Genomic DNA, 11,863 nt, shown 5'->3' on the forward strand with positions numbered 1-11,863 from the left:
TGGACCCCGTTATATTCGGCGTTTCTGGCGATCAGCGCGGCCGCCTTGGAGGAGAAGTCGTTGGCCGTGACGCTCTTCAGACCCGGGACCTCCAGGGCGAAACGAACCGAGCGCAGACCGGACGCGGAGAGACCCTCGAGCACCCGGAGACCCCGCTGAGAGAGAGAGGGAGAGAGAGAGAGGGGTGTTAAAGGTGAATGGATTACTGTTTGGCCACAAGGGGGCAGCAGAGACAACATTGAGACATTTACATGTTGTAAGGATGGATGGATGGATAGAGAGATAGAGGGATAGATGGATAGATGGATGGATAGAGAGATAGAGGGATAGATGGATAGAGGGATAGATGGATAGATGGATAGAGGGATAGATGGATAGATAGATGGATAGATGGATGATAGAGAGATAGAGGGATAGATGGATAGATAGATAGATAGATGGATAGATCGATGGATGGATAGATAGATAGATAGATGGATGGATAGATAGATTGATGGATAGATAGATAGATAGATGGAGGGATAGATGGATAGATTGATGGATAGATAGATAGATAGATGGAGGGATAGATGGATAGATTGATGGATAGATAGATAGATAGATAGATAGATAGATAGATAGATGGATGGATAGATAGATGGATAGATGATAGATGGATGAATAGATAGATGGATGGATGGATAGATGGATAGATGGATGGATAGATAGATGGATGGATAGAGAGATAGAGGGATAGATGGATAGAAGGATAGATGGATAGATAGAGGGATAGATGGATGATAGAGAGATAGAGGGATAGATGGATGATAGAGAGATAGAGGGATAGATGGATGGATAGAGAGATAGAGGGATAGATGGATAGATGGATAGAGGGATAGATGGATAGATAGATAGATGGATGGATAGAGAGATAGAGGGATAGATGGATAGATAGAGGGATAGATGGATAGATAGATAGATGGATAGAGGGATAGATGGATAGATAGATAGATGGATAGAGGGATAGATGGATGGATAGAGAGATAGAGGGATAGATGGATAGATGGATAGATAGAGGGATAGATGGATAGATAGATAGATGGATGGATAGAGAGATAGAGGGATAGATGGATAGATGGATGGATAGAGAGATAGAGGGATAGATGGATAGATGGATAGATAGAGGGATAGATGGATAGATAGATAGATGGATGGATAGAGAGATAGAGGGATAGATGGATGGATAGAGAGATAGAGGGATAGATGGATGGATAGATGGATAGATAGAGGGATAGATGGATGGATAGAGAGATAGAGGGATAGATGGATAGATAGATGGATAGATGGATGGATAGATGGATAGATGTAAAGAAAAAAGAAAAACGGGGAACAACGGAGCTGATCCAGATTTGCGTCCGATATGACGTCATATCTGAAATGAGGACCCACGGCCCAATCAGGAAGCTGCTATCAGAAACAATGCCCGACTGTTTTGGACGTAATATGGTCGGTGTTTACATTAGCATGCTAACACTCCGAGCTAACCTGCACTGGAGAGCATGTGTGTGAAGAAGCAGGAAGTAGAAAGGAACTCACCTCGTGGTGTAACCGGCAAGAGAGAAAGCCTTTGAGCTCCAGACTGTTTCAGAGCCTTGATAATCCCTGATATGGCGTTTCATCACGGCAGCATTTAGTTTAGACGGCAAAGATAATAATAAGACCCACTGTACCTCACATTTCTCCCCCACGGTTGCCGTCTCCATCGGGGTCCCCTCTGCGTGTTTCTCCTCCGTCTGAGCGTCGGCCTCCTCCTCCTCCTCCGACAGAGACACCACCACCCGCTCCGTCTCCCCCGGCAACACCAGCTTCACCCCCCGCTGGGCGAGCACCTCTCTGGCATATTCTGTGAGCACCGCACATCTGAGGAGGGGAGGGGGGATATCTTATATAGAAGCATGTACTGCATATATATAAGACTTGGTGGCTGATGTTAAACACATGTTGACACAGTCCAGACCGAGCGCTCACAACCGGGCCGCTTTATTATTATTATTGTATCTGTGTTATTGTGTTGCATTGTGGGAGAGCCTGTGACCCAAGACGTTCATTGATATATTTGCACTGCAGGCAGACCAAATCTAAAGGGACACAAAACCGTCATATATATCAAACAGCAAGGCCACAAGACGCACACGTATCGCAAATACATACACAAACAAAGGGCAACATCGAAGCCACTTTGAAACCCAAGGCACACGGGTTAAGGGCGGCAGCTTCCTCATCGCGGCACTCGGAGAGAAATAGACGGAGACGATGAACTGCTGTTCGCTCTATGAGAGGTGTGTGCTGCTGTGTGGGGAATGCTTTCCATTATGTCGGCCGACTCTGCATCTTTGCGCTGCAGCGTATCCTCAAGCAGCGACAGGAAGAGCCCTTGGAAGAGGGACTTGGTTGACAGCTAAAAAAGCTATAATATCAACGGCAGCTGACGCGTAGCTGATCTGCACCAAAGTACTCATTTCCCTATCTGTCTCCTCGCGTATCCGTCTCTCCACTTTGATGCCTTAGCAGTCCTTCATCAGTCTGTGATGCGTGTTTCCAGTCGCAAAAGCCTTTGACAGTAAAAGCCGCATCAGATGAAGACGTATTTACTTTAAACCGAAACAAAAGGCTGCTTTTAACGAATCTTCAAGCCGGGCTGTTGTTGTACCACGCAGCGGCAGAAGTGCGCTTCTTTCCTGAAAACAATCTCCCTGGTAACGATGCAGTTTCAGCTGGTTGGGTTTATTAACGCCAAGCAGTGGCGGTTCTAGAACATTTTACAGGGGGGGGCAAAGGGGGGGGGGGGGGAAGGGGGGGCAAGAGGTCAGGCCAGGGTGGCATGGGAGGGCGGACAGTACGGGGTATTTTATACTGTATAAAACCTATTTATTGTTAATTCATGCCCCAACACAAGAGAAACTATCGGGTGCCCTTTGAGTCCCCGAGCGTACCTCAACCATTTTAAATTAAAGGAAAATACAACATGTATTTTAAAGCAATGAATTAATGGAACCGGTTGTTTTGAATTACAATGTAAAATTAAATATATATTTTGTTTTAAAGAAAATTGGTTGTCTTCGACAGACATATGTGCATGTCCTCACTCAGCATTATTACATATTAATGTAATATTAAACAAATCAAAACGGCCGATTATCCCAAAATGTTGCTGCTAATATAATCATACGCTTGCCAACTTTAACTGATCAAAAATCAATTCTGAAAAAAGACTTGAATTATCTATGAAATTGCAAGTTTGTTTGAACCCCGTCACGCCACACCATTCACCTCCTATTAAATAATGGATCAGTCCGTGTGTGATCTGCAGGGAGGAACTACATCACACAAGTGTCCGTTTCCTCTCTTACCTGTATTTCAGTTTTTGTATTTTCAGATTAAGATTGACAAGCTCAAGCTGTATGAAATAATAATAGTAAATAATTGTTTATTTAAGCAATAGCTCACGACAGGCCGTGGTATATGCTCATTATATCACAGCTAAGGGGCGTGGTTCGGCCCGACGCGGGGCAGTTTGCTTTTCAGCCCAACGGTATACTGTTTCTCTCAGACGCGGAGGGATACTGACTTGTTGTGAAAAGTAACTTACAATTCTACCCGTGGTATACGCTCAGTATATCACGGCTAAGAACCAATCAGATTGCTTGATTTGACTAGTCCGTTTTATAATACAAAATAATTAATAGTTTTGCAAAATATTAGAATGTTGTAATGTCCCTGACTTCCATGTGGTGCCACATCGTAGCTAAACAAGGTCTCAGGCCTACTTTTTGTCAAAAACTTCAACCCTGTTACATTTTTTCAAGGAAATCCCTAGTAATTATTTATACGTTGTGCCTGGGGTGGGAACATGTGAGAAGTCCACTACCCGATGTTATGACCAAACATTTTGGTTTCATTCTTCAAAGATATAAAGACCCAAGGCACCCGATTCAGAGAATACTCTAATTCTGCATACTGTAAGTACAGTAAAAGTACTTAGTTACAATTAAGTACACACATGGCATCACCCATCTCTCAGAGAGCTACAGGTGACCCGTGCAGAAACACATTTCAACATGTGTCCGTACTGAGAGCTGCTAGATTGAGCTGCTGTGATGGAACATGTCAGGAGAATAAGAACACACCATGTGGTCCAGCTGGAGTTTCATCTGCCTCCTGATCCCTGCCTCCTCCTCCTCCTCTTCCTCTTCCTCCTCCTCCTCCTTCTCCGCCTCCTGATCCCTGCCTCTTCCTCCTCCTCTTCCTCTGCCTCCTGATCCCTGCCTCTTCCTCCTCCTCTTCCTCTGCCTCCTGATCCCTGCCTCTTCCTCCTCCTCTTCCTCTGCCTCCTGGTCCCTGCCTCTGGCCCTCTCTCTGACACTTCCTCTTTATTCCTCACATACATTTCTTCTTCTTCACTAATGTCTTCCTCTCCTCCTCTTCCTCTCTCAGCTAAAAAGCACTCAAATACCTTGTGGTGTAACCGGCGAGAGAGAAAGCCTTTGAGCTCCAGACTGTTTGAGAAATAATCCTTGATAATCCATGATATGGCGTTTCATCACGGCAGCATTTAGTTTAGACCAGGGGTTCCCAACCTTTTTTCCCAAGAGCCCCCCCAAATGACTCGTGTTGGAAGGTGCACCCCCCCCCCCACACACACAAGGGGGGGGGGGGGGGGCAACAGCGGTAATTAAAGTCTAAAAGTCTCAAAAAAGCTACAACTGCCGTCACAAACTGGATGAATGTGGTGTATTTTGTTAAAGGAGGATGAAAGTGTAACCAAGGAGCACTATTGGAGCGACTTTGATGGTTATTGGACTCAGGATTAATTCATCTGGATTCCCGCTGAATGAAGAAATTAAAGGACGGCGCAAGTGGAAAGAATTCACAACGGGATTAAACTGTTTAAAACACATGCTCAAAGTAAGCCGGATTTTGCCGATGTGTGTATGTGGATTCAAAAGTCGTAAATAATCTACAAAATGGAGGAGAGCGATCTGATCGGAGCAACTGTGACAAAGAATCCAACTGAAACCGGCGTGGACAATGACTATGCTTTAAAAATGCGCTTATCCAGAAAAGCCTGGTTTGGACACTTTACGGCCGAAGAAACATTTCTATAGAAAGAATTATACATTTCTGTCTTTTTGTGCCTTTAATACTAACTTCAATTGTTATTCAAATTAATTATCAATTATATTTTATTGTAATGTGGAGACAAGGCTTTTATTGACAATCATGTATTGAGTTACAGTTATATGTAAAAATAAATTAAAAAAAGTCTAAATATGATATTTGGCCTCAAATCACCTGAGGCCTGGCGCCCCCCGTGCGATCTTTGGCGCCCCCCCAAGGGGGACGCGCCCCCCAGGTTGGGAACCACTGGTTTAAAGCTTTATACCCAAATCAGCACTTTAGAAACAGGAAGTGAAATAGAGGGATAGAGGCGTGGCAAGAATGGGTGGTCTGTTTGGTATTTGGAGAAAAACACTCCAGACATGTTTTTTATATTTTTGTATATCTCCGAGAGCTATGCTATTGCAAAACTGGGTGAGTTTGAATGAGAGAACGACCTACTTTGTGTGACAAGTTTAAAGATATCTCAACTGTACTTTATAAACCCATGTCTGTCGAGTTGTCTTTTCTTAATAATAAAAGCCAAAGCAGCCGACGTGCATTCTTACGTCAGATCTCTGTTGAACTCCTGCACCGGGTTGTAGAACACCTCGTTAGCGCTGGGGAACAAGATGGCCGCCTTGCCCTCCTTCACCACCGTCTCCCCAGGTAAGAGTCCAACAGGAGGCGGCGTCTCCTCCGCTGCTGCTGCCCCACATTCAGCCGCTGTGGGAGGGGGAACCTCAGAGGAAGGGTTCAGAGGATCCATGGAGCTCAGGCCTCTGCTTCTGAAGATCCAGGGAAACGTCCGTGCGGCTGGGAGCGAGCAGAGAGGATGCTGGGAGATGATGAAGGGGAGAAGACGAGCCGTCAGCATCAAGGTGCGACACCTGGGAGAGAAGAGGACACAAAGAGAGGACTATGTAGACGTAGTAATAATGCAGTACCAGCTACTTCTAGATTAGTATATATATATATATATATATATATACACACTAATGTATATGTATATATATATATATATATATATATATACATACATTAGTATACGGCCATTTTAAATGCAGTGAAAATCAAGTCGTAAAGCGGAGTGTTATTTATAGTACAATGTAAATATATCTGACAGTATTTACACTTTGAACCTTATAGATCAGGTTTAAGCATATACATTATAGACAATATGATAAAGACAGATGAATTATTAAGCGATGATTTACTTGATCTAAGTAATCCATACAACAAAATACATTGACAGAAAGCAGAGATCTTCAGATTACGAGAGAACATTTTCCCTTTTAAGAATTAAATAATTTAGTGAGGTTTTACTTGATTACTGTTATAATGATTTGACTGAGTAGGTAGGTAGGTAGGTAGGTACTGTAGGTAGGTAGGTAGGTAGGTAGGTAGGTAGGTAGGTAGGTAGGTAGGTAGGTAGGTAGGTAGGTAGGTAGGTAGGTAGGTACTGTAGGTAGGTAGGTAGGTAGGTAGGTAGGTAGGTAGGTAGGTAGGTAGGTAGGTAGGTAGGTAGGTACGGACGTAGGTACGGACATTTAGCTTCTGTAATTAAACAGTGTTGATACTTGAGAGTCAAAATATAGAGTATTAGCATCAAAATAAACTAAATTCAATTCACATTATTATCAAAACGCAAAAACAGCCATGTTCAGATGACTAACATGAGAATAGTTTAGATTTGAGAGATTATTTAGTGAGGATTTACGGTTAATAACAACAATCACTAAAGGGAATACATGGAGCTAATGTGTGTACTCTGTAGCTTCAGATCTTAACAACATCCATACCATGTGGAGTGACAACATGTAGGGCTCAATGAAAAGCTTTTACATTTTAAACCAAGAAACACATGATATGTATTATTTAGAGAGGAATTACTCAACTAACTATGAATGACAGCAAGCAGCAGTGTAGTAAACCAAGTGAATACATGAGACTAATGTGAGTAATCTGTAGCCTTAGCTCCTTGTCTTGTAACACAGCAACAACATGTGGAGTGAACACATGTATGACTAAAAGAAAAAACTTTTTTTGTATTGTTAACCCATAAATAAATGATGTTACTTCACACCAAGGTATTAGCTCCTTTGCTAACGATGCTAACCCTTACAAACAGATGTACCTGTGACGCCTCCCTGCACGCGGACACTGCTCTTCTAATGTTGCAGGTGTGTTTATGATGTTAAAGTTATATAAATGAACAGACAGGTTTCTGCTTCCTCGCCGCTTCAGTGTACACTCCTGCTTCCTCTCACGTTAGCACATGGAGGTCGCCATGTTTTGGAGCGTCTCTACGGAAGCCTGAGCGGTCACGAAAAGCGAAGGAAGGAGAAAAATCTTCTATTTTTGTTTCAAGAACATACTTGAACATCGTGTATTTTGTAGACATATAAAGTAACACAAATGTGCTTTAAAAAATATATCTATTTGTTGAATACGCAACTAGTTTTGATTGCCATTGTATGTATAATGTGAGTAGAAGTACTCTGATGTTGTATTTCAGTAAAAGTAGAAGTACTCAGATCATGTACTTGAGTAAAAGTAGAAGTACTCAGATGTTGTACTTCAGTACAAGTAGAAGTACTCAGATGTTGTACTTGAATAAGTAAAAGTACTTAGATCTTGTACTTGAGTAAAAGTAGAATCTTGTGCTTGAGTAAAAGTAGAAGTACTCAGATCTTGTACTTGAGTAAAAGTAGAATACTCAGATATTGTACTTGAGTAAAATTAGAATACTCAGATATTGTACTTGAGTAAAAGTAGAATACTCAGATCTTGTACTTGAGTAAAAGTAGAAGTACTCAGATCTTGTACTTGAGTAAAAGTAGAATCTTGTGCTTGAGTAAAAGTAGAAGTACTCAGATCTTGTACTTGAGTAAAAGTAGAAGTACTCAGATCTTGTACTTGAGTAAAAGTAGAAGTACTAAGACCTTGTACTTGAGTAAAAGTAGAAGTACTCAGATCTTGTACTTGAGTAAAAGTAGAAGTACTCAGATCTTGTACTTGAGTAAAAGTAGAAGTACTCAGATATTGTACTTGAGTAAAAGTAGAATACTCAGATATTGTACTTGAGTAAAAGTAGAATACTCAGATATTGTACTTGAGTAAAAGTAGAAGTACTCAGATCTTGTACTTGAGTAAAAGTAGAAGTACTCAGGTCTTGTACTTGAGTAAAGTAGAAGTACTCAGATCTTGTACTTGAGTAAAAGTAGAATCTTGTGCTTGAGTAAAAGTAGAAGTACTCAGATCTTGTACTTGAGTAAAAGTAGAAGTACCAGAGTGTAGGAATACTCTGTTACAGTAACAGTCCTGCATTCAAAATGTTCCTCAAGTGAAAGTAGAAAAGTATTCTCATCTAAATATAGTGAAAGACAGTAAAAGTAGTCGTTGTGCAGATTGGTCCATTTCAGAATAATATATATGATATGTTTTATAATGATTGATCATGAAAGTGTTCTCAAAGCTGGTGAAGGTGCAGCTAGTCTGAAGTACTTTGTAGACTGCAGGGTAGCTGGTGAAGGAGCAGCTAGTCTGAAGTACTTTGTAGACTGCAGGGTAGCTGGTGAAGGTGCAGCTAGTCTGAAGTACTATGTAGACTGCAGGGTAGCTGGTGAAGGTGCAGCTAGTCTGAAGTACTTTGTAGACTGCAGGGTAGCTGGTGAAGGTGCAGCTAGTCTGAAGTACTTTGTAGACTGCAGGGTAGCTGGTGGAGGTGCAGCTAGTCTGAAGTACTTTGTAGACTGCAGGGTAGCTGGTGAAGGTGCAGCTAGTCTGAAGTACTTTGTAGACTGCAGGGTAGCTGGTGAAGGTGCAGCTAGTCTGAAGTACTTTGTAGACTGCAGGGTAGCTGGTGGAGGTGCAGCTAGTCTGAAGTACTTTGTAGACTGCAGGGTAGCTGGTGGATTCACTCCAGGTGGAACTAAAGTCTGATTCAACACTTGGTTATATTTCACATCATTCATCCACATCTGTGAAGTAACTAAAGGTATTAAATACATGTAGTGGAGGAAAAGTACACCATGTACCTCTGAGCTGTAGTGGAGTAAAAGTACACCGTGTACCTCTGAGCTGTAGTGGAATAAAAGTACACCGTGTACCTCTGAGCTGTAGTGGAGTAGAAGTACACCGTGTACCTCTGAGCTGTAGTGGAGTAGAAGTACACCGTTTACCTCTGAGCTGTAGTGGAGTAGAAGTACACCGTGTACCTCTGAGCTGTAGTGCAGTAGAAGTACACCGTTTACCTCTGAACTGTAGTGGAGTAGAAGTACACCGTGTACCTCTGAACTGTAGAGAGTAGAAGTATACCGTGTACCTCTGAGCTGTAGTGGAGTAGAAGTACACCGTGTACCTCTGAGCTGTAGTGGAGTAGAAGTACACCGTTTACCTCTGAGCTGTAGTGGAGTAGAAGTACACCGTGTACCTCTGAGCTGTAGTGGAGTAGAAGTACACCGTGTACCTCTGAGCTGTAGTGGAGTAGAAGTACATTGTGTACCTCTGAGCTGTAGTGGAGTAGAAGTACACCATGTACCTCTGAGCTGTAGTGGAGTAGAAGTACACCATTTACCTCTGAGCTGTAGTGGAGTAGAAGTACACCGTGTACCTCTGAGCTGTAGTGGAGTAGAAGTACACTGATGTTGTATTTCAGTAAAAGTAGAAGTACTCAGATCTTGTACTTGAGTAAAAGTAGAAGTACTCAGATCTTGTACTTGAGTAAAAGTAGAATCTTGTGCTTGAGTAAAAGTAGAAGTACTCAGATCTTGTACTTGAGTAAAAGTAGAAGTACTCAGATGTTGTATTTCAGTACAAGTAGAAGTACTCAGATCTTGTACTTGAATAAGTAAAAGTACTCAGATCTTGTACTTGAGTAAAAGTAGAAGTACTCAGATCTTGTAGTAAAAGTAGAAGTACTCAGACCTTGTACTTGAGTAAAGTAGAAGTACTCAGATATTGTAGTAAAAGTAGAAGTACAGTGGAGTAGAAGTACACCATGTACCTCTGAGCTGTAGTGAGTAGAAGTACACAGACTCAAGTGCATCCATATATTCTGCTATTATGTGACACTTTGTATGAAATTCCTCACGTGTTTAATTGAGCGTTGTCTTGGTAACGGCCCCTGACTGAGGAAAACACTGCTATTAAAAAGCCCCCCGACAGAGTGCACGGTGTAGCCCCCCGACAGAGTGCACGGTGTAACGTAAGGACGCGAAAGAGAGGGTGCACATGTGAACACATCAGGCCTCATGAATAATCTAATGTAATCTCACACTGCCTGGAGTTCGTGATGCGAACGGCGAGTCTAAACAGCCATTGTTGGATTAACCAAAACAACTCATGCAGATCAAATCCGGTCAAAGCAGGTCAGCGGCTGTAATGGGGGAAAGTATGTAAATGTAGGTTGTATATGTTAGATAATCTTCTCTTGCTATATTTAATTAAATAACGACATTGCAGATACGAGGCCAGGTGTTTTAAGATTTAAAGTACACATTGTAGCGATGGAGAGGTCAATAGGGGAGCGGCAGTTTATAGCATTGTAACACCTGCTGTCAGGTTGTCTACACTTTTTTATTTGTATTTAGGATTTGCATTTGTATGTACTTTATTAATCCCCGTGGGGAAATTGTTTCTCTGCATCCTAGTGTTAGGAGCAGTGGGCTGCCATTTTGAACAGCGCCCGGGGAGCAGTGTGGGAAACGGTGCCTTGCTCAGGGACGCCTCGGTAGCACTTGGTCTTGCCGGGACTTGAACGGGACTTCCAGTTGCCAAGCCAAGACCCTATCGACTTCGCCACCACCGCCCCAAACTTGACTTTATGCAACTTCTATTCCACCGGCAAATATATATATATATATATATATATATATATATAATATAGTTGCAAATATAATACTATATTCTCAACTTCCCCTTCATTCTTTGGGGCAGTTTCATTAGTAATTAGCAGGTTTATGTGAAAATAAATGCTTGCGATAATGAAACCTAACATTAGGAACTATCTAAATTAATAAAATGCTGGTATGGACACAGTGAGGCCCCCTTAGGTGCATGCCTAAAAAAGCACTTGAATATTCACCTAAAATATTTGTTTAAAGAAACAATGATTGAAAAGAGAGGTGCGGATATCAGTGGGACTTGCAATCTGTGTAGAAAGTCCTGGCTGATATTAAGGTTGCATCAGAATACTTCTTCTCTGTCTTTAAAATGCACGATAGCGGCTGGATCATGCATCCAGTGTTGGCTGGATTCTAGCCAACACTGAAAAGCAATATGCATCCAAGTATCTCACATCCACTGTCACCGTCTCCCACGCTGTGTTATTTCACAGCTTCCATGTCCCCATGAAGAAGCACATGCGTGACGGCGGGAGAAACACAATGCCTCCCTCTCTGTGTGCAGACGGAACATCTGGAGGGGGCGCTGTGACCATACATGCCCATAATGATTTCTTATGTTTGATCTGCTGCAATAAAATGATGCTGACAATAAATACCAATACATTTACATCAACAGCCAATCTTTAACCTGCATAATAAGTCCTGCTTTTGGTATTAATGTATCATTTTGCTGATAATAACTACGCTTATCGTAGCCCACTTCCATTAACATTGAGAACTAATACAATTAGAGCTGATTGGTTTATAAACTCGCCCCTAAGTGTGGTTACATGTAGAGTATGACAGCCAAATAATGCAACACACTCTCACTCCCTAAA

At 42.1% G+C, this 11,863-nt stretch overlaps 1 protein-coding gene across 1 annotated transcript; it reads right to left on the bottom strand.

Moving 5' to 3' along the window:
• Positions 1-5: 5 nt before the first annotated feature.
• trmt1 (tRNA methyltransferase 1) lies at positions 6-7,440 on the bottom strand (the record flags this gene model as incomplete). Its single annotated transcript, XM_034077253.1, has 4 exons — positions 7,274-7,440; positions 5,706-6,026; positions 1,710-1,899; positions 6-155 (listed from the first exon to the last, which is right to left on the bottom strand). Coding segments are annotated over exons 2-4 (648 nt in total), but the record flags the coding sequence as incomplete, so codon positions are not given.
• Between the last annotated feature and the right edge of the window lie 4,423 nt (positions 7,441-11,863).

This window comes from Pseudochaenichthys georgianus, unplaced genomic scaffold, assembly GCF_902827115.2.
Source record: "Pseudochaenichthys georgianus unplaced genomic scaffold, fPseGeo1.2 scaffold_1437_arrow_ctg1, whole genome shotgun sequence".
Taxonomy (NCBI): Eukaryota; Metazoa; Chordata; class Actinopteri; order Perciformes; family Channichthyidae; genus Pseudochaenichthys; species Pseudochaenichthys georgianus.